The sequence below is a fragment of the Ochotona princeps genome, chromosome 2, assembly GCF_030435755.1.
Source record: "Ochotona princeps isolate mOchPri1 chromosome 2, mOchPri1.hap1, whole genome shotgun sequence".
Lineage (NCBI taxonomy): Eukaryota > Metazoa > Chordata > Mammalia > Lagomorpha > Ochotonidae > Ochotona > Ochotona princeps.
The window spans coordinates 53,462,690-53,490,083 of record NC_080833.1 but is presented as its reverse complement, the minus strand read 5'-3'; the positions used below and the strand labels follow the sequence as shown (position 1 = coordinate 53,490,083).

Below are 27,394 nucleotides of genomic sequence, written 5' to 3'. Positions count from 1 at the left end.
ACTAGGTCTCATTACCCTTGCTAACCTTCAAAGGAAAAGTTACTCTGTCATTGGGATTCTTTAGTATTGATTAACATCCCAGAAGTGGGCTTGACATGGAGATACCTTAGCAGCAATTCAAAGCCCAAAACCCCAGAGCAGGTCGCCAGGCAGCCAGCAGGTGGAGCCTGGCGCTGAATGGCATACTGGCCGCTCAGGGACAGGTCACTGAGTGGATGCAGTGGCTGGAATCGGGTCTCCAAGCATGGAGACGATCCCGACCTGCACCCGCCAGCTGCTGGCAGTTTAAATCCCCAGGTTCCAAGCTCACCCCCCTCCCCAATCCCATCCACCGTGCCATGATGGCGGCGGATGGGGCCTGGGCCCGCCTTATTTTTATTTCTTACTACTAAGGATTTTTTTCTATTTATTTATTTTTATTACAAAGTCAAATATACAGAGAGGAGGAGAGATAGAGAGGAAGATCTTCTGTCCAATGATTCACTCCCCAAGTGAGTGCAACTACCGGTGCTGTGCCAATCCAGAGCCAGGAGCCAGGAACATGGGTGCAGGATCCCAAAGCATTGGACTGTCCTTGACTACTTTCCCAGACCACAAGCAGGGAGCTGGATGGGAAGTGGAGCGGCCGGGATTAGAACCAGCACCTTTATGGGCTCCTGTTGCATTCAAGGCAAGGACTTTAGCCGCTAGGCCACACCGCAGGGCCTTATTTCTTACTACTAAGTTTGATCCAAATCCTTGTTAATAAACACAAATTATCTTTTGCAACCACATGGTCTTCATTTGTGTAACCAGAGACATGGTCATTTAAGTAAATGTGAAAATTGAGATGTACTAAAAGTGCTTTATGAAATGGAAAAGCTCTGTGACTTGATTTATTGGTTTGTTAGTCAGTTGGTCATGAACAGTTACACTGATTTTTGGTCTTCTTTTCTTACTTTCTCTCCCTCCTTTCCTCCCTCTCTTCCTTCTTTCCTTCCTTTTTGGCATTCACTTGGAAAAGGCTAAAGAGACACAGGTGTTTTTGTGAGTACTTATTTTGGTGCATTGTGGGAACCATGAGATTTGGCATCTGAGGGTCTGGATTTGTGCAACATTTCTGCTACTAATTACTGTCTGGTCATGTACACAGCCTGAATATAACTATTAGCTGTGTATGCTCCTAGAATGCTCTGGACAGGCACAGCTTTGGCCAGGACCAGAAGTGTTTGGGGAACATCTGGCTGGATGCTCTTAGCCCTGTGGGCAAATGATGCTTTCACGCTAACTGTGAAGCTGAGTGGAGGTAGAAGAGAGTGATTTCTGCGATGTTCCTCTCTGAATTCCTCTCACAGTCCAGTAATATTCCTCGTGGTCCTTTGAAAGAATGGGTGATTCCATGGGAAGGTTTGATATGGCTTTCTGCAATTTCAAAGGTAGATGAATTGCAATCAACAAAATTATTGTGCCGCGTTGAGATCCCTGGAAATTGTAGGAGCCTCGGTTTGCGTGTTTCAGAACTCTGAGTTCTGGATGGTGGGAAACAGGACTGTGCAAATGAGTTTGCTGAGGAGCAGATGGCCCCTGGCCCTGCGCCCTTGCTCTTCATTGCCTTCAATCCAGGGACAGGACATTCCACAGATACTCAGAGGGCTCCTCACAGCAGGGTGCTGACCCCTCTGGTCCCCCTAGTAGATGTCCCGGCCAGGCTCTGAAGCTGGCTGGGAATGTGCTTTCCAGCTCACTGACCTCGTGATTTGAAGAAAATAACCACCCAGAGCCTCATTTGCTTTTAAAAGTAAGGAGTGTAAGGAGTGTGTGTTTGTGTAAGAGAGAGAGATTGGGTGGTATGATAGGTTAAAGATACAGTCTCCCCTCAGAACAGTGGACAGCATATCCAGATGCACATGGAGGATATAGCAGTACACTGAACCTGCAGAGGATACCTTGTACCGTGGCAGAGGATAGAAGACAGAACAAATTGATCAGCTACTCCAGCCAAGCGTTGGCAGTGAATATCTGGGCACATGGAGATGCTAAGGTGGACTGTAGCAGCCAGTTGATTCTGGCGAGGTTGCGTAGTGATTGGAGTGGCAGGATCACCAGCAATTCAGGACTGTTGGACTGTTAAAACCTCTTGAGCAAGACCCTCAGAGCATGCCACACATTGGGGATCCTTGAGTAGTTGGGAAGCTGGGTGTGGCTTCTGCTTTTAGCTCCCCTCTTTCCCCAGATGCAGGAAAGAAGAAAGAGAATGTGGAAACAATGGTCTCACCCACTTTCCTCTAGCCCTTGACCTTTTGCACTCTAATCAACTATTTAAAGATCATCAAAAGTCATGTCCAGATGAGCCCTGAGCAGTAAGCAGCTTTTTGAGGTTGTTCTTGGCTTCACTTACTTTTTAAATATTTATTTATTATTATTGGAAAGGCAGATTTATAGACAGAAGGAGAGAGAGAGAGAGAGCTCTCCCATCTGGTAGTTCACTTCCAAAATGGCTGCATTGGTCAGAGCTGAGCTGATCCATTAAAAATTAATAAATCTTTAAAATATATTTATTCATTTGAAGGTCAGAGTTACTGAAAGAGAAGGAAACAGAAAAGAGCGAGAAAGAGAGCTCTTCTGTCCTCTGGTTCACTCCCCAGATGACTGTAGCAGCCGTGGCTGGACCACGCCAAAACTAGGAGTTTCATATAGGTCTCCTATGTGGGTAACAGGGATCCAGGCACTTGGGAGTGTCTTCCATTGCTTTTCCCGGGCCATTAACATGGAGCTGGATTGGAAGTGGAACAAGTCAGGGCATGAATGGTGCCTACATGGGAAGCTGGTATTGCTGTGATAGCTTCACCGGCTACACCATAATGCTGGCCCCTGTTGGCAGAATGTAAGACACGAATCTTCCATGCATCATGGTTTCTACATTTGATGGATCTCTGTGGTGCCATTCCATGGACCCAGAAGGTAAGCCGTGAAAGAAGAAACTTCCTAGGAGAAGTTCCTTTTGTTGGTCAGAGGATTTTCCAGTGAAATACATCTCAATGTTTTGTATTCCAATAGCGAAGGTGGGCACATTGAAAATGGTGACTGCAAGGCTAATTTTGTTGTCCTTTAACACTGGTGGTGGTTAAAGCTGGTCTAGTACTCAGTAATGGCTGTGAAATTGGTCTTGTGGTTCTTGTTTAGCTTTTTAAAAGCCTATAAATATTAGAAAAATACAGAATAAAATATGCATGGTAAGAATCACTATCATGAAATTTTTATGCCATACACATATATACTAAAAAGTATGTTTTCTTACAGCAGATCATGGTTTAAAAAATAAAGACTGAAAAGTGGTTTTAAAGCGTGGCTGTCCACCTAGATTCCTAAGATGTCAAATTGTAATGCTCGACTCTTCCTTGAGGCTTAACTTAGACAAAACTTGACCAGGTGTTGGGGAGGAGAGTGAGAGTGGTGTGGCCACCCTTGGAGGGACAGCACTGACCTGCTGACCCTGGCCTTCCCTAGTGGAGAGTGGAGACTAAGTGCTTTACTCACACAGATACGACTTTCTGGGAGCTCTACTAATAGTTGAAAGCAGAGCCTTTACTGGTGGGGCTACTTGAAAGCTAAACTGTAGCAATGAATTCTAATGTCTAAACTGTGGAGAAGCCTAGGGGGGCATGTAGGGAAGCAATATTCTCAAGATGTCTTATTTCTATTTTTCTGTCTCAAATTATATCTTGAAATGGTAGCTAAGTTCCTTTGGCCTGTAGACTGGAATGGACATTTGCTATGTGTGAAGTTTTCCAGCATCAAAACTTCTATTTCTAAAGTGAACTGCTATTATTGCTGCAGAAGTTGAAGGAAGTGCAGACCTGTGACTGGGGGTAAGCTGGACTAAGTGTCTTGGATCTTTCCTTGCCAAGATTCTGTAAAGGAAGGGTGGACATAAATAGAGGTAGTTTGAGTTCATACCTGTAAAGGCTGATTGTGATCAGTCAGTAGTGCCAGTAAGGGTACTTTATCAGACTATGCCTGTCCCCTAAGGCAAGCAAGCAGAGATGGCTTCTGTTTGTACCCAGGAACTTTGAGTAGGGGCAGTGCTGGCAGCCCATATCAGAGTGTCACTTCAAGATCCAGAGTGTCACTTCAAGATTCTCTTAATGTTCCTGGGAAGGCACTGGAAGATGGCCCAAATACTTGTGCCCCTTCCACCTATGTGGGAGACCTGGATGGAGTTCCAGGCTTTTCCCACCTTTGGTCTGGCCCAGTTTTGGCTGTTGTGGCCATTTGAGAAATAAACCTCTGCCCCATCTCTCCGCCTTTCAAATAAATCCATCTTTTGAAAAAAGATGTTTCTTCCTTCTTTCCTTCCTTTCTCCCTCCCTCCCTTTCTCTCCCCCCTCCCATTTCCCCTACTCAGCCTCTTACTTTACATTTGAAAGGCAGATTTGCAAAGAGAGGTCAGCTGGTCTGCTCCCCAAATAGCCACAGAACCAGGGCTGACCTGGTCTGTTCCCCAAGTGGCTGCAAGGGCCAGAGCTGAGCCGGGTCTGAAGCCAGAAGCTTCTTCCAAGGATCAGAGCTATCTTGGGCTGCTTTCCCAAGCCACAAGTAGGGAGCTGGGTTGGAAGTGGAGCAACTGGGACATGAACCAGCACCCATGTGGAATGCTGGCGCTCTAGGCACACTGGTCCTGTTAAATCATTAAAAAAAAAAATCCTCCAGTGGTAAAGACTTACACAACACTGCTGGATAGATTCTGCCCAGAGTTACTGCAGAACAATAAGAAAGGAAGAAGGTAACCCCCCCAAGTGAGTTAGTAAACCTTTGCAAAAGGTGAGGCGATTCAGGGTTGTTTCCTGTATATTCCTTTAAATTCTGATTACATTCAGGCTTTGTCAGATAGCACATAATGATGTTTTGGAAATATGAACTGGTGAAAAATTAGCTGTAGGGTGCAGGGTACAATTTTCAACATTGTGGATTAAGGTTTATTTCTGCTTTTTTTTTTTTCGTTTATTTATTTTATTACAAAGTCAGATATACAGAGAGGAGGAGAGACAGAGAGGAAGATCTTCCGTCCCATGATTCACTCCCCAAGTGAGCCATAACGGGCCGATGTGTGCCAGTCCGAAGCCGGGAACCTGGAACCTCCTCCGGGTCTCCCACATGGGTGCAGGGTCCCAAAGCATTGGGCCGTCCTCGTCTGCTTTGCCAGGCCACAAGCAGGGAGCTGGATGGGAAGTGGAGCTGTTGGGATTAGAACCGGCGCCCATATGGGCTCCTGTTGCATTCAAGGCAAGGACTTAAGCCGCTAGGCCATGCCGCCGGGCCCCTATTTCTGCTTTTTAAAAAGAGTCAAGTTTTGTTTATTTTAAATGAAACCTTAAGTATATGAAAAAAGTTGATTTCCTAATGGGCATGAGCTTTTTCATTTAGCATAAGAGAGAAATCTGAAAGCATCTCAAAAACTCTGCCAAGTTGATACTTTGATTCTCATTTTAGAGGAAAAACAAACTTGTGGTAGAGTCACCCAGACAAACTTACCTGTGAGAGCTGGTGTCCAAACCAGGTTAGGGCGCTCCAAGCTCAGGTCTCTGGCTGCTTCTGCTCTGTAAGGAATCTTAGGCATCTAACAGTTTCGTAGAATTTGAGGCCAGAACTTAAGAGACTTGCTGGAACCTGGTGCCTTTCTTGTTGATCTTTACCTTACTGCCTGCAGTAAGCAGCTGGTATAGCCGTCATTCAGACGGTTCATCAGCTGCTCACGCTGTCTGCATTTTTCTTGTGCCGTCTGTCCTGGGCTACATGCTCCTTCCTGCACGCTGTCCTTTTTCCTTACCTCCAGGTCGTTTCTTAGAAAAGCTGCATCCATCTCATCTGTCCTGTTGAGAGCAGGTCCACTCTCCTACTGACTTGCCAGCCTAGCACATTGTCCTCTTGCCTGTCTGCTGGACTCCATCCTGCCATGCCATCATACTGGAGGCTCCCCAGGTCAGTGTTCACCTAGCCAGCTGTAAAGAGACTGTAAGATTTTGGTGGGCTCACATTTGCTCGCATCAGCTTTGAATTGTCCTTAAGCCTGGGGTAAAGATAGTGAGGCCTGGAGGCCAGGAAATGGTTTTGAGCCCCAGTCCTGTCTCCCTCTGGGCAGTTATCCTGGGAATGTTCCAGTCGGAGTCTGTTCATCTGTGAGAGGGGCTGGGTGACAAATACAGTCACGAAAGCCTTTGGAAGCTGTGAAGTGCTGTGTAAATGCAAGGTTGTATGCAGTGACACCTGCGCTTCCTGGAAGGAATGATGCAAGCACACACCTGTGTGGACCAGCCATCCTCCCTGTGTAGGTATCCACTCCTGCCGGCGACCTTTGACCCTGGAGAAGGACATGAATAGTTTCAATCATGTATTCTCTCTAACAAAGGTCTGAATGGATTAGTAGTGATTTGTATAAAAGAAAAAAAAATTTAAAGTAGCAAAGGATCTTTGTGCAGCATGTCTTTTGGGAAGATATTTATTGACTTTAATTAAGCAAAGTGCCTTATTTATTTTCATCAGAAACCTGCTCTTGGTGAAAGCAGGCTCACTGGGGGCAGTGCAGAGCCCCGGACCATTGAATTGGCATTGATTGTTTGATCATCCCTAGAAGTTTATGGTAAATGAAGCAGCATTTACGGTTCTGGGGTATTCCTGGAATTGCTGCTATAGTTGGAAGTGAGTTATTCAGTGTGGCAGGAGTGGCATATAGGAAAGCCATAATTCTGATTTGCTGACAGGAAAAAAACAGCAGATTTTACATTTCTATGATGTCATCCTCATGGCTGAAATCCATGTGCGTATCAGTATCTTAGGAGACTTTGCTCCACACTGTTATCCCTCCGCTCCGCAGGACAGGAGGCCCGGCTGCTTCTGCTCAGTGGGTATGAAGCCATTGACCATGTGGCTGAAAGGACAGTAGACGGTTTGCCGGGGTGAGTCACGACTCGAGTAGGTTCTGGGTCCTTGTCAGGTGGGCCTGTGGCAGATGTCACCAGCGCTTTCTTCCCCACATTGCAGCTGTGAGCCAAAGCAGCACATTAGTCATGGACGGGAATGCTAAGAAGGCTAGGAACATGGGAGATTTAAGATTTATTTATTTGAAGAGCAGAGTTTCAGAGGGAGGGGGACAGGGATTGTCCATCCCCTGGTTACTCCGCAAATAGCTAGTCTGAAGCCAGAACTCCATCTGGGTCTCCTTATGAGTAGCAGAGGCTCAGACCACTTGGGCCATGCTATGTCACTGTCCAGGCATGTTAGCAGAGAGCTGGTTCAGAAGTGGATCAGTTTGCACTTGAACTGTTGCTGTTCTTGTAGGATGCCTATACTACAGATGGCAGCTCAGCCTACTGCACCACAACTCCAGCCCTTTGAAGTGTGTGTGTTTTAAATGATAACTCGTTTATTCTCGGGAGATCAAGTCTCCTAGGTGGATGTTAGGTTACCTAAGGTATTTAAAACTTAGAATTATATCTATGAATTAAATTGGATGTTAAAAACTAATTTACATTAAAATAAAAAAGCAGCATATGCCCATTTACCAAACTCTAAATAAATTTCTCTAAAGTAAATAAATGCTTTTATTTAAAAGCATTTAAAAGCCAGTGAAGGGGCCTGGTGCTGTAGCCTGGTAGCTAAAATCCTTGTCTTGCACGTGCCAGGATCACATATGGATGCTAGCTTTAATCCTGGCAGCCCTGCTTCCCATCCAGCTCCCTGCTTGTGGCCTGGGAAAGCAGTGGAGGACAGCCCAAAGCCTTGGGACCCTGCACCCATGTGGGAGACCCGGAAGAGGCTCCTGGCCTCAGATCAGCTCAGTTCTGGCCATTGTGGCCACTGGAGGAGTGAAATCAGTGGATGGAAGAACTTCTCTCTTTCCCCCTCTCAGTGTGTCTTACTTTCCAATTAAAAAATAAATAAATAAATCTTACTAAAAAATAAAAGCCAGTGAAGACAGTGCTACTGGTGATGGGGTGTGTCTGGAGGTCGTGCGTGTTGGAGCAGTTTTTGCCTGCACTGTGGAGAGCCAGGTTCTTGGAATCAGAAGTCACATGTTTGAACCCTAACAGTTTCAGATTAGCCTAAAACCCCTTGTGCAAGTGCCTGGCTCCATGTATGAAACGTTGACTATGCTCAGTCTGTGTGGGAAAGCCTTCTTGACTGGAATTAGATTCCATTAGACTATAATCTGTTTAACAGAGTTTATGGCCAAAATATGAGTGCTTGTTTACTGCATACTAAACTCAGTCTTAGCGGTGGCTCCTGAGATGAGTGCTATTTTTATGCCTCAACATACATTGAGAATCTTGACATTTGGGATGATGGTTACGTAAGATTGCAGTATCTGGGCAGAGGGCGAGCCAGGATTTAGCCCAGGTGGCAGTGATTCCATGTGGTGCTCACTGCTGGACTGTCAGCCGAGCATAGAGGGGCTGTGAGGTGTGCTCAGGCTTTGGCTCAGGTTCCCTGTTTTTTTTTTTTTTTTTTTTTTAAGATTTATTTATTTTATTACAAAGTCAGATATACAGAGAGGAGGAGAGACAAAGAGGAAGATCTTCCGTCCAATGATTCACTCCCCAAGCAACCGCCAGTGGGCGCCGATCCAGTGCCGGGACCAGGAACCTCCTCCGGGTCTCCCACACGGGTGCAGGGTCCCAAAGCATTGAGCTGTCTGCATCTGCTTTCCCAGGCCACAAGCAGGGAGCTGGATGGGAAGTGGAGCTGCGGGTATTAGAACCGGCGCCCATATGGGATCCCGGGGCTCCACCTCCCATTCAGCTCCCTGCTTGTGGCCTGGAAAAGCAGTGGAAGATGATCCAGAGCCTTGGGACCCTGCAGCCAGGACTCAAACCAGTGTCCATATGGGATCCCACCACATGCAAGGTAGTGATTTATCCACTAGGGTATTGTGCTGGACCCTATCATTTCCATTTTCTGAGTCTTTGAATTCATATCAGTTATGATCTAGACCTAATAAATCATATTCTTAAAAAAGGACATATTGTGATGTCCACTGAACAGTTTTTCTAGCATTGAAGATTTTCCTTTTGTGACTTGTAGTAAGAGACTTAAATTGATGGTCTGGTGCAATTGCTCAATTGACTAATCCCCCACCTGCAAGCACAAGGACCCTGTGTCCCAGCTGCTCCATTTCCCGTCCATTTCCCTGCTTATGGCCTGGGAAGCAGAGGAGAAAGACCCAAAGCCTTAGTACCCTGTGCTCAAGAGGGAGACCTAGAGAAAGCTCCTGGCACCTGGCTTCCCATTGGCTGGGCTCTGACCGTTGTGGCCTTTTGGGGAATGAACTAGCAGATGAAAAATCTTTCTCTCTTTCTTTCTCTGTAAAATTTGCCTTTCAGAAAAAAATTTTTAAAAACTTGATTTTTTAAAATTCAAAGCATTTACAAGCTAATGTTGTTCCTTTTTGCATCTGCTCCAAAAATAATCAGCTAGGACATGTTGCCTGGTTTATTTTGAAAGCACTGTGGCTTGGATGGAGCCATTGTAGAAATGCTATAATACTTAGGAGCCCTTATCCTCTGGAATGAGGACAGTTGTCATTTTGTATGAAGTCCACCAGCAGACCCGGGTCTAACATGCTTAGAATAGTGCCTGGCATCGTTTTAAAGTGCTTTGTGAGTGGTTTTATTTTAAAATATTTATCATTAGAATGTCAGTTTCCTGAGATTAGGGCCTTTTTTTTGTTTTGTTTAGTTTTTTAAAGATTTATTATTATTGGAAAGCCGGATATACACAGAGGAGGAGAGACAGAGAGGAAGATCTTCCATCCGATGTTTCACTCCCCAAGTGAGCCGCAATGGGCCGGTGCTGCGCCAATCCGAAGCCGGGAACCAGGAACCTCTTCCAGGTCTCCCACATGGGTGCAGGGTCCCAAAGCTTTGGGCTGTCCTCCACTGCTTTCCCAGGCCACAAGCAGGGAGCTGGATGGGAAGTGGAGCTGCCAGGATTAGAACCGGCGCCCATATGGGATCCCGGGGCTTTCAAGGCGAGGACTTTAGCCACTAGGCCACGCCGCTGGGCCGAGATTAGGGCCTTTGTTGCTACTGGATCAGCATACGGAAACACGAAGCATCGTAGTCTGTGCATCATTCAGAAATTCTGTTGCTAATCTTGTTTTGCCAGAGAGTATAAGGCTGAGTATCATGAGCCCGTCCCATTTTGTTATCCTGTCCAGCCATGCTAGAGGTTCATTTGGAAACTGGATGCAATGTGGTTTCAGTGTACTGTTTTATGTGGTAGCAAAAAAATGGCAGGAAAACTACTCTCCTGAATGATAAGTTTTCATTGTGTACTAGTTCTAGAAAAAACTTGGTAATTTTAGTCTGACCCTAGAATCTTACACAAGGCCCAGAGAAACCCCATGACTTACAAACTCAAACAACACATGATTTGTGATGGTACATGTTAAAAAGCTTTTTAATTCCATGAAGGCTTATGTTGTGTCCCTTCTGAAAAGGGCCTGGACCTGGTGGGACTCATGGATCCCTTCTTCCCCTCAAAAGCTTTGAGTGTGTATCCCTTCCTTGGCATGGGATACATACATGCTTAGTGCTGCAAAGCAGAGGGTGCTCCAGTCGGTTTTTATTCATCCTTAGCAGCAATGGATGATGCTGGGCTGTTGAGAAACCTTGGGTTGAAAGTCCCACATGCATCTTTAGCAAGTACTGCCTTTGAATTGGCTCATGTTCTTCTGTGCAGGTGTGCAGCAGGAATATTGCAGAAGGCTTCCCTGTTCATGCAATGGGTAGACAAGACTAACTCTTTTCCTCCGTGGGGCCTTAGTATAAGCTGATCCTTTCGCCCAGATTGCTTTCTTATTATTGGCCTCATGCCGAGCCTCCGCAGACATGGTTCTTGAGTCCCAGACTGGAACACATTTCCCCTGTGCTCTCTTGTTTTCCTTCACACCAGTTTGAGTTGGTTTTCTGGGGGGGAGAGGTGGGTAATAACCTCTGTGCATCATGGTTTGACTCTTGTTCTGTAGACTGTAAACTCAATGCTCTTGTTCTTGGTTGTGGCTCCTGAGCCACGGACGGTTGCTCAATAATACTTGGTGGGTGGATGAATCTTCTAAATGCAGTATTTGAAGTTTTGCTTTTTTAAAGAAAAAAGTTTATTAATTTTCATTAACTTGGGAGGCAGAAAGAGAGATACACAGACATAGACTGGGTGACAGACCTTCTGTCTTCCCAGAAATTCCCCACATTTCACAATAGTTAGGGATGGGCCAGGCTTTGAAGCCTGTGGTCTGTGGGTTTTTCACATAGGTGGCACAGAGCCAAGCACTTGAGCAGTTATCTGCTGCCTCCCGACGTTAGTAGGAAGCTGAAAGTGGAGCAGCTGGGACTGGAACCAGCATTCAAGTGGCAGCCTAAGTTATTGTGGCATTATTTTCCACACCTGAAGCTTTGTTTCTGAGTTGGTGCAAGATGTTCATAATTAGCAGACTTCTAATTGCTGTTTTAAGGAAGGCCAGGGTATCAGTTCACATGCTTAACATTGATTATGTTAAAGTCTGAAAAACGGAGATAGGGCTAGTTCTTATATGCTGGTTAAAATTGTTCATATTGAAATAGGCAAACCAAGGTCTTAATATCAAAATTAGTACTTTCTCCATCACCTGGCCTCCCATTGTTGCTTTCTTTAGATTTTAGCCACTGCAGAAAGTCTTCCCGAATGAGCTTTTGTCAGCACCGTCACTGGAGTTAACACAGGTGCCAGGGATGACACTGTGTTTCAGGCAGCTTTTATGTTCTCATCTGTGCTGTGTCTCATCTTGTTGGAAGGTTGGTTCCAGCCTCAGCAGTAACTGGTTTCTGGGTTGTCTCCCCACGCTCCTACGGCTGTGTGATGCCTGGGGCTCTGCTCTTCCTAGAACTGCATTCTGATCAAATGTGTTGAAGGACTGGACAGAAAATTGAAACATAATCAGTGGTAACTTGCAAACCAATTTCAAATGACTAAGATTTGAAGATTTCTCTGCACACCACTCCTAAAACTGTTCTGCACCTTAATTGTCGACAAATGTCTTGTTAGAGTTATAAGCCAGTTTAGACTATCCTAAAATCCACCAAGTTCAGCAAAATTATGCTTCAACACTATAAACGGCTAAATACTAAAATGAAAATAGACACGAGACAGCTGAGTGGTACCCGATAGCCATTTTAAGGGGTATAGCAGCCGGTTCTGTATATAAACTAAAATTGAAATATCAATGAGCTAATCACAGGATGTGGTTAAGAACTTGCATTTTTTTTTAACATATTGGTTACTCAAAACCATGTCAATTCCATAATGTTGTAAATTGTTGTTGATGTTATGTTGGAACTCTTAATTGATTGGGATGATATTCTGCCAGCTCTACCTTCAGACCAGAGATGGTCTCCCCAAGAAACTGTTCAATTTATCTGGACAATAAGATGCTGGATTCTATGCTTGGTATATGTTTGCAAAGAAAGAATCTTGATTGAATTTGAACTGTAATACTGCAATAAGGTGGAAGAATCCACCATGGGGGAAGGGCATGGGTAGGGGTTGGGGGAATCCCAGAGCCTATGAAACTGTCACATAATGCAATGTAATTTAAAAAAAAGAGGGGGGGTGACTGTGAGAGATATTAGGAAAATTGCTTTTTTTGTAAAAAAAAAAAAAAGTAGACCTGTGTCTCGGCCTGGGTTGAGGAGGGGGTAATTCTAAAGGAAAAGTGCATTGCCAGTGGAAGAGCCACCCGTGGGTGTCCTGAGCTCAAGCTCACAGCAGCAAGGGAGAGGTTAGAGGTGCACGGCAGTCTCCACTTCCTCAGGCCCAGCAGAGTGGAGATCAGACCTTCTCAGATGTCTGCTGCCTGGGAGGGCTGTGTTCCCTTGTGGGTTCTCAGCAGACTTTGCTTGCTTTCTTCCTCCCAAATGCTTGCTTTTTTCTGCCACTTTCAGTTTGGCTGCTTCCCTAATGAAAGTGTCCTTATTTTTGGATACAATTAGCCCTGCAGCTGATTTGTTTGTTTGTTTCTTTATTTTTGTCTTTAGCTCAGCTCTAAATGTGGTTTGCAAAATAGAGAAGAACATTCAGTCTGCTGTTTGGGAGACATTGGCCAGCCGGATAAATGCAGGTATGTAGCTTTCCCCATATTTAAAAAAAAAAAAAGGAAAAATAGTTTAAAAGAATGATGAAATTATGATCTTAAACCTATAGGGTTTTCTGTATTGATGCTTTTACTTAAAAAAAAAAAAAAGGCAGTACCCATGGAGCATGCTTCATATTGCGGACTCTGGGATGATATTGGGTGGCCATGCCCCCCACACTCCCGTTACTAATGTGGTTGGGATGCTGGGTGCGGCTGTCCCCATCTCTCTCCCCTTCTGTCCCCCTTCCCCCAGATACAGGAAGAAGAAGAAATTAGAAACAATGATCTGCTCCGCTTTTCTCTCTTCCTCAACCCCTCCCACTTTAATCAGTGGTCCACACGGGCGTGCATCCTTTCCAACCGTGTATACATCATCAAAAAAAATTTAAAATAAAAAAATTTTTTAATCAGCTTCTTATTCATTCCCAGTGATGAATATTAATGATGAATATCAATGGAAAATATGCTGATTAAGAAGAAATCTCAACAGTATAAAAGTATAAGAAGCCTAAAATAAAAGCTAAATTTTTGTTGTCATGTCTCCTGGACGTAAAGTACTACTAATGATTTATTGTATATTGTTCAAGTGCCTTACCAGAAGGACCATAATACACATATTTTTGCTGTTTTTCTCTTTGTTGTAGTACAAGATACTAATCTTTCAGTGTTAACTCACATAGTTTATGTCATCCTTTAAAAACATTAGAAAGATTAGAAACAGAGGTGGTATAAGATGAGACTACTGGCCAGGTCGTGTAGGACTCTGTCACAGAGTTGGAGAAACCTTGTGAAGATTAGCAGGCAGCCATTGGAGGAGTTGATGCCTGTTACCGAGACTTCTTTTGCAATTAAGCAAAGGTTGGCCTACCAAGCAGTAGTCTGGAGCTAGAGAGGGCCATTGATGTTGAAGCAAGGGGAAGAGAGAACCTTCCCTTGTTCCTTGCCCCTTTCTGGCTTTGCCAAAGGCTCCATTACTGAACTGGGCTCTTTGTCCTAGTCACCCTCCCTTTAGAGGGGTACTCACAGGGGCAGCTTAACTTGCAGGCTTGTTGTCTGGGTTCTGAACTGCCCTGAGCAAAACTTTCTATGCTTGTTCTGCTGCCTGCCTGTATAAGGGTGATGGGGAGTTGGATCCATCCCTTCACTTTCACTGCCCTTCCATGTGACTTCCGACCATAGGCAGTAGTCATTTTGTGTGCACTGTCCCGGAGGGAACATGAGGCTAGATAGGACATTTAACATATAGCACTAAGCTTGCTGTTCGGCAAAGTGTAGGCATGTGAGACTGTGGTTTGTACCACTGGTTTATTTAAAAAGTATGATTCCAGTAGAGGTAATATTAGTAACTAACAGTAAACCTGTTAATATCATTGTTTCCATACTGGGCTGTGTTTTTCACCTACAGCATGTGTGGGAAAAGAAATTCAGATTGTGTCTAAAACTATGATTTTTAGGCATGTGTTCTGGCTATCGTTAATTAGCTAGTGCTCATTAATTTCTCACCTTGTTTTCACCTCTTGAAAGCTCTGACATGTCTGGTTTTTCAGGCACAAGAGGACTGGGGACAGGTACTTCCCCAGGAACAGGTGTTTCTGTGTGCTTGCTTGCACAGTGTTATCTTGTTGTTTGAAACTGCAGCACATACAATGACTACATGGTCTCCTCTTCCTTCTGTTACAGTATCTAAATATAAAAGAGGACTGCAATGCCATGGCTTTCTGTGCTAAGATGAGGAGCTCCAGGCGGACCGAGGTGGATCTGGAGGCCCCTGAACCCGGGGTAGAAGTTATCTTCTATCTGTCGGACAGGGAGTCCCTCCGACTGGGCAATGGGGAGTACACTGCGGAGGAGGTGTGCATCAGGGCCGCACAAGAATGCCGTGAGTACTGGCAGCTGCCGGGGAGGTGTTGGTGGCATTCAATCCCACAAGGAGATCCTATTTGGAGCTTTTCCGTATGTAGCTCTCTGCTGAACAGAAAGGGCTGGAGGCTCTGGAAGTTAGGGTTCTACCCTGCTTCTGCCCTTGCTATTTAATTGCATGTGACCTGTGGCCAGCAATTTAAATCCTTAGATTTTTCACTTTTCAATGTTTTAGTGTACAAAGTGGCATATTCCTGCTCGCTTTCTCTCTCTCTCTCTCTCTCTCATGAGCTGGTGGCTCCCAGGGAGTGACATTTGTCTTCTGTGGGGGCTCAGTTCTCTATATCTCCACATGTGTACTGTTGGCATTAGGTAAAATGGTGTGTAAAGACCGTGGCACAGGTTAGGAATTCAGCAACTAACATCTCTTGATATCTTAGTCAGAATTCCACACTCTGAAGTTCTGCCACAGTCACCTGCCCTCCCCAGTGCTATGCTGACTTGAAGTAAGACATTGAGTGTTGCTTTGTGGCTTGGTCAAGTTGCCAGGTTGTGAAAAAGATGACGAAATTAACAACACATTTTTTAAGTGAAGTTTTTTCTTAAAGTTACCGCATTATCCTAACAAGGTGGGAAAACCAAAACAACTAGCAAAAAACACTTAAAAATTTTTTTTTTCATGATACAGTTCCATAGGCTCAGGGATTTCCCCTTCCAGTATCTTCATACTCACAGGTTTATATCTGTCTCTTATAAGTATTTTAAATTGTTTATTTATTTGAAAAGCAGAGTGACAGCAAGAGACAGAAATACCTTTCATCCATTGGTTCACTCCCCGAATGGCGACAACAGATGGGCTGGACCAGGCCAAAGCTAGCAGCCTGGAGTTTCATCCAGGTCTCCCACATGGATGACAGGGTCCCAAACATTTTGACCATCTTCTACTTTCCTTGAGCCACTGGCAGGGAGCTGGATCAGAATGAAGCAACCAAGACAAGAACCAGGGTGCCAGGCTTGCAAGGAGTGGCTTTACTCACCACATCACAGTGCTGGTCCCCTAAAACCTTTTCTGTGTCAAAAGTTCAGTACAAGCAGAAGTTCATGCTGTAAGGAAGAGTGCATTCATTAACCACAGTAATGGTGAAGAGCATATTAACTAACCATAAGATAAAGGAACTCATCAGTAGTCCGTTACAGACTGTTTATAAACTGTAGCTCACTAATAACTGGTAGTGGGAACATAACAGTATTTAAAGTCATTTTGACTGCACAGAAGTTTAAACAAGTGAACAGCTTTAGAAGACAGCTTTAAATGTATTTGTATTTAGCAGAACATGTAAATACGTATCAGTGCCTCTAAAGTAGTATCTAAAGTATTACTAAAAGCTTTGGCTTTTTCTGTTTTTTTTTGTTTTCCCTCCGCCTATTGAGGTTTGAGGATGTCAGAGATTGGTGTGTTTTCTTGCCATCAACATGGCAGGTAGGAGCCACCCTCAGCTTGTTGGCGAGGGTCATCTTTGCAGTCGTTGGGCTGTGGTTAGTGAGGCCCTGAGGACCTGCCTGGGAAGGAGAGGAGCAGACAGAACCTGTGGTCAACAAGAGGCACAGCCACTGGATCCCTTGTAACTCTGACCTCATGCTTGTTTGCCTTGGGGGATCAATACCTATGCCTTTCTGTGGAAGTGAGTGATATCTCTTTTGTATCTGGGGAGTGTTGGGCAGTTCTGTTAAGTTTAAAAATATGTAACTATTGAATACCACAGGTTCTTAGAGCTTTCAGTGATATTTTGGTGATGGTATCGTTTTCTTCTGTTTTTACCCATTCGAAGTCAAGTTTTAGCTCTTGTTGCTTTTCCCTCTCAGTGTGGTTTGATTCTCAGCTCTGCATTTTACTAGCTGAGTAACCATGAATCAGCCTAAATCTCAGGAGGCCCCCCGTTTCTTCAAATGTAAAACAGCAGATGGTATTCACCTCATTTGGTTATCTGGAGGACCGAAAGACAGTGGGTGTTGAGTGTTTTAACTAGATGCCTGACAGCAGCCGTTAGTCAGTCTTGGTATCGTTAGTGTTATTTGATACTTCTTCTGTTTTTTTTTTGTTTTTCATATTTATTTTATTTTTATTTGAAAGATTTTCAGAGAAACAGAGTTCTTCCACCTGTTGGTTCACTCCCTAAATGGTTGTGGTAGCTGGAGCTGGGCCAATCTGAAGACAGGAGCCAGGAATCATGAGCTTCTTCAGGTCTCCCACTTGGGTAGACGGGCCCAATCACTTAAGCATCCTCTGCTGCTTTCCCAGACCCAGAGAGCTGGATCAGAAGTGGAGCAGCTGAGACTCAAACCAGCACCCACAGTAATTTAATCATGAACTCAGGCCTAGCTGGCCTCATAATTTCTTTTTCTTGTACTTGTTACTGGAGGATGCCGTTGCTGAGGAGGGAGAGAGAGAGGACTACTGGGTCTGGCTTTGTTACATATGTATCTTCTTGCTGGTTGGCTCCCAATAAAAGATACTTAGGAGTACCATACAGAGTACTTAAAACACTTGCTTGGTTTTTGGTGGGTGCTATTCCTCTTCTCTGTCAAGAGAACATCTTGAAGTAATATTTGTAGGGCAGATTTGCAAGAGGCATATTCTTGTAACTTTTCTTTACTGTGGAAGAATTTTATTCATTTTCAAAGACAAAGGAAAGCTTTACTGGGTACGTTAATTTGTGCTGACAATTTTTTGCTTTTAGAATTTTTTGCTTTTAGAATATGTCGCTCCATTCTCTCTGGCCTGTAGAGTTTCCAGTGAGAGGTCTCCTGTGAGAGGAATTGCCATTCCTCTACATGTCAATTGATTTTTTTCATGAGCACGTTTAAGAGTCTTTTCCTTCTGTTGGATTGAAGAGAGCTTGATTATCATGTGTCTTGGTGAAGATTGCTTTTGGTCAACCCTGTTAGGAGTTCTGTGTCCCTCCTGGATGTTGTTTCCCAATGTTTTCTCTAGATTAGAGACATTTTCCCTTATTATTTCATTAAACACATTTTTAAACCCAGCTTCTCTTTTTGCACCTTCTGGGACTCCCGTAACTCTTATATTTGGTCTTTTAATAGTGTCTTTCAATTCTTGAAAACTTTTTTTAGCTTGACCCAGCTCAGCTTCCAGCTTTTTGTTTGTTTTCCCCTGATGAAAGGAAATATCTTCCAATTCTGAGATTCTTTCTTCTGCCTCCTTCATTGTATTTTGGAGACTCTCCACTGTACTTTTAATTTTCTCCACTGTATTCTTCATTTCTGATATATCAGCTTTCATTGATTAATTTCCAGTGTGACATATTCCTTGAATTCCTTCAATGCCTGCTTTATGTGCTTCTCATTGTTGGTAAGTTTTATAACAACTGTTTTGAATTCTGTATCCCCCATTTTCGTGATGTCTTCCTCAGTGAATGCTGAGGTTGGCAAAGGGTTTTGCTCCTTTGCAGGGGAGTCTTCAGTAATACTCACTGTACCTCTGTCTCTTCTTTTGCTCTTGGTCATTGTACTTCTGGTTATCAGATTCTTCTGGGGCGGGTTTCTAAGCTGTGTCACCTACAGGTCTACGGTTCAATTTTACTTATTGTAGTTGGTACACGGCTCTTTGTTTAGTCACTTGTGCCACTCCCTCCAGTGAGTTCCAGGTCTGGGTTCTTACGGTAGGTTTCCACTATGGTCTTCTGTAGCCCCAACTCCTGGCTCACCACTCTCCACCTTCTGTGCTGCCTTGCTGAGGCTGCACTGCTGTCTGTAAAACCTTTCTCCCACTTCCAGTCCCAGCAGTTCCCAGGATTAGGGAGATGCCAGGAGTCCTATATATAGCTAGGTTGTAGGTGCTGCTGATCTTGCTGGAACCTGTTGGCCATTAGGTCTGAGGGCCATACGGATTTATTTTGACCCATTTGATGTCAACGTCGGTATTATTTTTCTGTGGGACCAGTGCAATGCACTGAGCTCAGTGAGTTAGCTCCCAGGTCAACACATGCACAGTTCACTGTTGTCCCTGCAGTATTAAAGCTTTTCCACACTGTAAAGTGGTGCCTGATGTGCCACTAGTAGTTTTTGATCTGCAGGCCATTAGGCCTGAGGGCTGCCTGGACTTATCTTGGGTGGAACCCATAGGATGCCACATTTTTGCAGTTCACTGAGCCAGGCAGTTTGGGAAAGTTAGAAATGGGGAAGAAGGGTAAAACAATTTTAAAACAGACACATGCTTATTTTTAATGGTGATAGATTTTAATTAGTGACAAGAATCACTTTGGCTATTACTTATTCTAAGTACATTTTGTGCGCTACTGCCAGTAACTTCTTTGCATGTTGAATCACAGTATGTTACAATTGCTTCAACATTTTCTGTAGGAAATAGATTGAAGATTTCCCAAACAGTAGGAGTATTTCCAGTTGTGATATCCAGGTGCTTACCAGGTAGGAGACGTGAATCGCTCAGATTTCTACTTTTTAGAAAGTAAAAAGTAAGACTGTATTATAGGTGCCTGTAATGAAAACTGTCATCAGACTTTGAATTTTAAAAGATTTTAATCCAATTTTCCAGAAACTGTAGGGTATATTCCTTGGGAGCCATGGTTCTTTGTTCTGTTGCGCTCTCTCTTTTCCTCCTTCCTTAAAATATGTGTATTTATTTGTTTGAAAGGCAGAGTTGTAAAGAGCTTCAATGCACTGCTTCACTCTCCAAGTTACACTCGCTGGGTCTAGGCCAGACTGAAGTCAGGAGCTCCATTCCTGCCTTTCCAGGCATATCAGTGGGGAGCTGGATCGGAAGTGGTGGGATTCAAAATGGCACTCATATGGGATGCTAATGACACAGGTTGAAGCCTAGTGTGTTATGCCATGACACTGATCCTGTGGTTCTTCCTCTTCCTCCTCCTTTTCTTCTTTGTTTTTTTATTTTACATCCAAGTAAATTGATTATATTTTTTTCCACACTAATATTTTTTCCCTGTATCTGGAGTCATAGGAGAAACAAAGGGAAAAGCCCCACCCAGCCTCCCACCCATCCCAGATCCTAGTTGCGAGGCATGTTCCAAGGGTTCTGCTCAAGCAGTTTTGATAGTTCAACAGGTCTGAATTGCTGCCAATCTCGCCGTTCCAATCACGATGAAACGTATTGAGAATCCACTGGCTGACATAGTCTCTTCATGCTTGGGGTTCTGAGATCAGCAGTTCAGTTGGAGGGATCTCCAAAGAAACTTCATCTGAGATGATCCCAAACCTGATTCTTGTGTGAATTTGCCAGTACAGGGTCCGGCACCATCCGTCACCCCAATCAACTTGTGCACATGCTGGTTGTTGCAATTGCTGGGTCAGTTCTGTTTCCAGCGCTGTCTTCCACTTGAACCAATGGGTGTTGCAGTCCAGCTTGATCCTACCCACTTCGTACTTGGTCCTCACGCAAACCGGTGGGAGCTGCAGCCTAGTTGGGGTGACTCCCCATAACCCCCACCAGACCTGCTCCCCACCTCAACTCCCATGCTTGCCAGTATGTACCACAGACTTGTTCAGTCTGTCCCACATCCCATTTAGGTCTCATACATGTCAATGGGCATTGAAGCCTAGTTCAACCCAACCAACCTACTAACTAGCCCACACACATACTGGCAGGTGCCTTTCTGTCTAGCCACCCCCATCCCTGTCCTGGTTTTTGTGCTGTCCAGTGAGGGTGGTTACCATGAGGGAGGTGCCCACTGTTTCCTACCAGGCCACGCCAACTTCTGGATTGTGCACTCTCCAGGTGGTTCTGGCATTTAACTTGACAGATTTAGACCCCAGTGCCAGCCTCTGCCATCTGGTGCTGCGGCAAAGCCCAACCAACCCTCACCCACTCTAATTTTTGCTTGTACCAGTCAGAACAGTCAGCCCAACCTGGCTTTTCCCTGATCTAGCTCGCATGAGGCCCACAGGTGTTGTAGTCCTGTCTGGTCTGGTCTGCCACCATCACAACTCATGCTCTCCAGTGGGAGTAGGTGTCCAGCAGGGGATCCCACATCCCCTTGCTGGCTTTGCCTCCTCCCCCCCGGTTCTCACAGGTGCTGTTTGGGCGCTGCAACCGCATCTGTTACGGCTCACTTCACCTTGGCATTCCTTAATGTGCACTGGTATGTGTTGCGACCGAACCTGGCCTGACCCACTCTCTGCTGGTGCTCGGATTCACCAGCAGATGATATGAACTGGTTCAGCCTGGTCTGCCCCCCACCTATGCCAAATGTATGCCAGTGGCTATCTTTCTCTGGCCTGATCTGGGTTGCTCCATATCATGGTTCTTGCACTCACCTATAGGGGCTGTGTTCTGACAGAGGAGTTTCCCAAGCTCCTCCATCGGAAGCTCTCCCTATGCCAGGTCTTGGGTGTACTGGTGGTTCCATGGGCCAGCCCTCATAGCTGGCCTTCAATCCATTCTGGTCCTTGGTGTTGGCTGTTTTATCCCAGCCAAGGCTTATCCATACCCAGACACTCTCACACATGCCTCAGTAGGGGCAGAGACTGAGCCAGTTCTGTCCTACATCTACCCAGGTTCTCCAGAGCTCCAGATGGTCAAGGTGTCTGGCCCAGCTTGGTGCGCCCAGCCCCAGTCCACAATTGTGCCTAGGGAGATTGCAGCCATATTCAGACCAGAATGCAGCCCCACTCCAGCCCCGGCACCCTTTCGTGGGAATCCCAACCCAGCAAGTATACATTCTCACAGCTCCCCAACCGAGTCTATTCTCAAACCTAGATTACTGGTATGCCAGTGGTTGCTCTGAGCCAGCTGGCGTAGCCCCTCACCTGTCTCAGCTTTTGCTCTGGTCATTCCTAGCTTAGCCCATCGCCACCCCAGCTCGCAAGCTAACCTGCAGGACTTGTATTTCCACAGGGTTGTGCCCACACTTCCCTAACAGACTTTACCCCTGGACCAAGTTCTCCTGCGTGCTGGTTAGTGTCTTGATCCTGCCAAATGTGACCAGTCCACTATTCCACCGCTCAGTCCAGTAATGTGTCTAGCCCTGCCAGACAGGTCCCCAGGCTTAGCTTTCATGTGGCAGTCAGTGATGCTCTATGCTAACAGCCCATCTCAGGATTCCTAAATTGGCTGGTGAATCAGTCTGGCCCAAATAGATCTTATGGACACTCCCCTCTCAACCATCAGGTCTCAGTCCCCACGCTTGCACAAAAGTTTCATGACCCTGCTACTAGGAATCACCCAGAATTCATCTCTCACCTACGCTAAACCTGGCCTTATTCAGGGATGTCCCTAAGCAGCAATTTTATATCCTAAAACCCCCAGAGCTTGCCGTTGGGCTGCCAGCAGGCAGAGCCTCATGCCCATTTGGTACATTGGCAGCCCAAAGCCAGGGACTCAGTCACTGCCTTTCGGCAGTGGCTTTGGCCTGAGTCCGCAGCCTTAGATCGGGCCCTGCAGGGACACTCCCCCAACAGCTGCCACACTGCAGGCAGCTGCAAACCGCCCCCAACCCCAAGGCCTGGACCCTTCCCAGACTCGTTCTGCTGCAAGGTTTTGGCGGCAGGGTGGAGCAAGGACTTTAATCCAGTTCCCAAGGCTCCCTCATGGTATACTCACCCTGAGGGAAGATTTCTCTTTTGTCTGGAGAAAACCAGGGACTCAGTCACTGCCTTTTGGCAGTGGCTTTGGCCTGAGTCCCCAGCCTTGGATCCGGCCCAGCAGGGGCACCCCCCACAGCTGCCGCACTGCGTGGAGCTGCAAGCCGCCCCCAACCCCAAGGCCTAGACTCCTTCTTTTTCTTTTTAAGATTTGTTTTATTTATTTGAAAGGCAGAGTTACAGAGAGTGATGGAGAGCTTGATAAGAGAGAGAGATCCTTTTTTAAAAGATTTATTTATTTTTATTACAAAGTCAGATATACAGAGAGGAGAGACAGAGAGGAAGATACTCCGTCCAATGATTCACTTCACAAGTGAGCACAACAGCCAGTGCTGCGTCGATCTGAAGCTGGAAACCTGGAACCTCTTCCGGGTCTTCCACATGGGTACAGGGTCCCAAAGCTTTGGGCCTTCCTCAACTGCTTTCCCAGGCCACAAGCAGGGAGCTGAATGTGAAGTGGAGCTGCCAGAATTAGAACCGGCACCTGTCCATATGGGATCCCGGGGCGTTCAAGGCGAGGACTTTAGCTGCTAGGCCACGCTGCCAAGCCCCAGAAAGAGAGAGATCTTGCATCTGCTGGTTCATTCTCCAAAGGGCCGCAGTAGCTACATGTGAACCAGTTCAAACCCAGTAGCGTCTAGTGGGTCTCCCACTGGCACGAACACTTGGGCCTTCCTCTACTGCTTTCCCAGGCATGTTATCAGGTAGCTAGATGGGAAGTATAATAGCCAGGACTCAAAACCAGGCCCAGTGGTTCTTGATTATTATGATTGGAACTGCCTGACTGAATATGGTGGGAAATTATAATGACCCTTAAAGAATACTAGTTTCCTAGATTCTGTCTACTTGAGAGAATTCCTTATCTTTTCATGTGTCAGGCTTTGAAAGTCTGTGACCAAGTGTGTGTCCCTTAGATTTCTTAATGTGTTCGTTCCCTCTCCCTAGGTATCTCTCCTCTATGTCACAACCTCTTTGCCTTGTTTGATGAGAGCGCCAAGCTGTGGTATGCTCCGAATCGTACCATCACTGTTGATGACAAGACATCCCTTCGGCTGCACTACCGGATGAGGTATGGGCACCCTTAAGTAGCAGACTGACAGAATTGTAACTCCTTATGAAGGAATGTACTATTGTGACAATATGGGAAAATCCATTGGTAGGTAGGAATTGGGAGGAGCGGAATCCCAGACTATACAGAATTGTACCATAAAATTCAAGATCTAAAATAAAAATAATAATAATAAAAAAGATTTCTGCCTGTCTGGCCTCCTTGTGCAGTGCAGGACAGCCATTAGCCTTGGGCCCTGAGTCACCTACTGGGAGGTATTGTAGTCATTTTTGTAATTTGTGACTGTTGTGTTTGCTTTGTATGAATGAGGACTTCTCCTGTATTTGGAAGGCAGCTCAAGATGAGTTTCATCACCCTCTTCTGCCACGTTTTGAAAAAAATCTTTAGGACCGCAGGATATTTTGAATACAGTCAGGCACCTGCAGTATGCGTTTTCAAACAGTGAATCCTTGGGCATGAGTTTAATTTAGTGACCAGATTTTTTGTTCTTTTTGAGAACCGAGAGAATCAGCATATGTGTGTATGTATATAGGTATATTGGTTTTAAAGCTTTTGAGATATGTAATACGTACACAGGTATTAGGTCATTTTGCAGTTAAAAAGCTTGAGAGACCCTGCGTATCGTGGCTTCTAGAAACTCTGGGTAGGTTTTTGCTCTCCAGGGTAGTTGTTTTGATCCACTCTGTGAAGGTGTTTGGTTTTGGGGTTGTAATCTCTCTTCAGGTGACTCTTGACACTTTGCTAAGGAGCTTAGTGTCTTCCCAGGTTACATAGACAGTTAATATTTGAACAGCAGCTGCAATCTCTTGAGTTTGTGTGTGTGTTTGGTAACTAGAATCGTTGTATTAACCACCAAAGCAGTATGTATTTGATACCAAAACCTACAATAAGATTAATCACTTTTGGAAAAGATTCCCTCCCTTCCCTGTGCTCCCTCCCCTCCCCTCTCCTCCAAAAAGATTCATTTATTGATTTGAAAGAGCTACAGAAAGAGGAGAGACACCGAGCTCTTTATCTGCTGCATTCCCCAGTTGGCTGTAACGGTTGGGGCTTGGCCAAGCCAAAGCCAGGATCCAGGAGCTTCTTCCAAGTCTCCCATGTGGGTGACAGGGGGCCAAGCACCTGAGCCATTTCTGCTGCCTTCCCCAGGCTATTAGTGGGGAGTTGGATGGGAAGTGGAGCAGCCAAGACAAGAACTGGTGCCCATATGGGATGCCAGTATCCCAGGTGGCAACTTCATTGACTATGTTGTGGACCCTTGAGATGTTTTTCTAGTTATTGAATCCAGGTCTGATTAGTATGGTCTTCCTGGAACCAACCTACCTCTTGTTTCTGTACTTACCTCACAGCTGAGCCCTCTGACTCTGTTTGGCTCTGTTTGATGTTGTCTTGTTTTCTGTGGCCTCAGGAATTGCTGTGTACTCAGCAAAATGTGCACTTAGAGTCCACGTCTGGGAGTGTGGCATGTCATTGGGTTCTGTTTGTTTTCTCCTTGGTTTTGGAAGAGGACTGAGCTTTCCTGATTCAACCCTCCCACTTTTTCACTGGGAAAGCGGGTGTGCCTTCACCCTGAAGGGAAAGGAGTTACTTCAATTTATGTATCTAATGTCTTGCCGGCACCATCACCCTCTAAGAGGTATTCTTTTTGGTCATATGGATGCCTCATGGTGAGAAGCTGACTTTGCCTGCTCCCTCTTTATGGTAGCTGTCAGGAAGTATATAGCTGCCTCACTTTTGTCACCTTGACTTTGTACCTGATATTGAACTTCAACAGGATATTGCTTGGTTACCACAGTTTCTTTGAAGTTGGAAAAAAGATACCACCATAAGTGAAAACATTTGCATTACAAAAAAGCTACAAAAATTTTGAAACCTCATAATTCACCATAAATGTGATTATTTCAGTGGAATCCCAGCCCTATTTTTGGACATATACTTTAATTATGGTTTTCTGTTTATAAATAGTGATTTCTGTTTACAGATAGTGATTGTTTCATACTATGTCTATTCTTTTTCTCTTTCAAGGAAAAATTTCTTGTTTGTTTTTTTAATCCAAGTAAAATTCACAGTCCATTACACATTCGATAGAAACTGAAGTAGAATTTGTTCTGTAGAATATCTGCAAATGCAAGATTGGGTCTACTAGTGTCGGATCCCCTCTCACACACATGGAGGGCAGGGAGCAGGCCACCAGCTTTGTGTGTGCGGCAGTGGGTTCTGTAGTTACGTGGACCTTTTGGGAGGGTGAATGTGTGTAAGTGAGTCACTGTCCTAAGTTACCAGGAAGGTGGGCTGTACAGAATGATGGAAAGTTACAGTGCTCATTTGTTTTTACTTTTAAAGCAACTTATTTATTCATCCTTTTTTCTCCCCATGTGGATTGTTCCTCCTTGAGTTTGCTCATTTGTTGTTTAACTGTCAAGCATGTATTAAGCACCTGTTACGTGCCAGAAATTCAGTGGTGAGAAAGACAGCTGTGATCTTTGCTTTATTGTTATTTCTTTTTTCCATATGCATCTGCTTGTGTCCTGGCTTCTCCTGTTTCAGCCCTCCAGGAGGCCTCCATGCAGGTGCTGGCATCTTGCGCTATAATAGCTTAACCCTTGTTTTCCCTCTGCCTGCTGCATGTGGTTCAGGCTCTGTAGCCTGGCATTTAGTTACTTGGGTATATGCTTCCCTTCTCTGACCCATTCTGTCCTCACTGCTACCTTTCTTTGTTTCCGCTTTGGCATTCCTTAGTACAGAGAACATGAGAAAGGGAGTGATGGATCTTCCATCCCCTGACTCAATCATCAAATGATCACTACAGTTTTGGCTGTCCTCTGCTGAAGCCAGAATCCAGGGGTTTCGTCCAGGTCTCCCATGTGGATCACGGGCCCAAGCACTCAGGCTGTCTTCCGCTGCTTTCCCAGGTTCATATAGCAAAGAGCTAGATGGGAAGTGGAGCAGCCAGGGTCAAATTGGAGCCTATATGGGATGCTGGCACTGCTGGCAGTGACCTTACCTGCTATACCACAACACTGGACCCTGGATACTTTGTTATATCTTATCCCTCAGATGGGATAATATACTTATCCTTGGGGTGGGAAGCGTTTAGTCCATGAGCCTTATAAGATCCATGAAACCCTTTGATTTGGCCCTGCCAAATCAACCACAGGTGGGATTCAAAACTCAGTAAATCTCAGGCAGGTTAATTTTTTGAAAGGTTTATTTTATTTGAAAGGTAGAGTTAACAAGAGAAAGAACTTCCATCTGCTGATTTACTTCCCAGATGGCTGCAGTGGCCATAGCTGGGCCAGTCTGGAGTCAGTAGCTTCTTCTGGCTCTCCCACGTGGATGCAGGGGCCCAGATACTTTGGCCATCATGTGCTGCTTTGCCAGGCCATCAGTAGGCAGCTGAATGGAAAGTGGAGCAGCCATGCTGAGAACCCAAGGAAGCTAAGCTTTTTTTAAGATTTATTTATTTTTATTGGGAAAGCAGATATAAAGAGAGGAAGAGAGACAGAGAGGAAGATCTTCCGTCCGATGATGCACTCCCAAGCGGCCACAATGGCTGGAGCTGAGCCAATTCAATGCCAGGAACCAGGAGTTTTTTCCGAGTCTCCCACATGGGTGCAGGGTTCCACAGCTTTGGGCCATCCTTGACTGCTTTCCCAGGACACAGGCAGGGAGCTGGATGTGCAGCAGGGCCA

At 45.2% G+C, this 27,394-nt stretch overlaps 1 protein-coding gene across 1 annotated transcript in view; it reads left to right on the top strand.

The window, feature by feature from the left end:
• The window catches only part of JAK1 (Janus kinase 1), a 155,829-nt gene that overhangs the window by 93,595 nt on the left and 34,840 nt on the right, over window positions 1-27,394 (top strand). Inside the window, exons 3-5 of the mRNA XM_058657563.1 lie at window positions 13,044-13,126; window positions 14,822-15,020; window positions 23,579-23,702. Of these exons, the coding sequence (XP_058513546.1) occupies window positions 13,121-13,126; window positions 14,822-15,020; window positions 23,579-23,702 (329 nt within the window). The 5' untranslated portion in view covers window positions 13,044-13,120. The remainder of the gene's footprint in view (window positions 1-13,043; window positions 13,127-14,821; window positions 15,021-23,578; window positions 23,703-27,394) is intronic.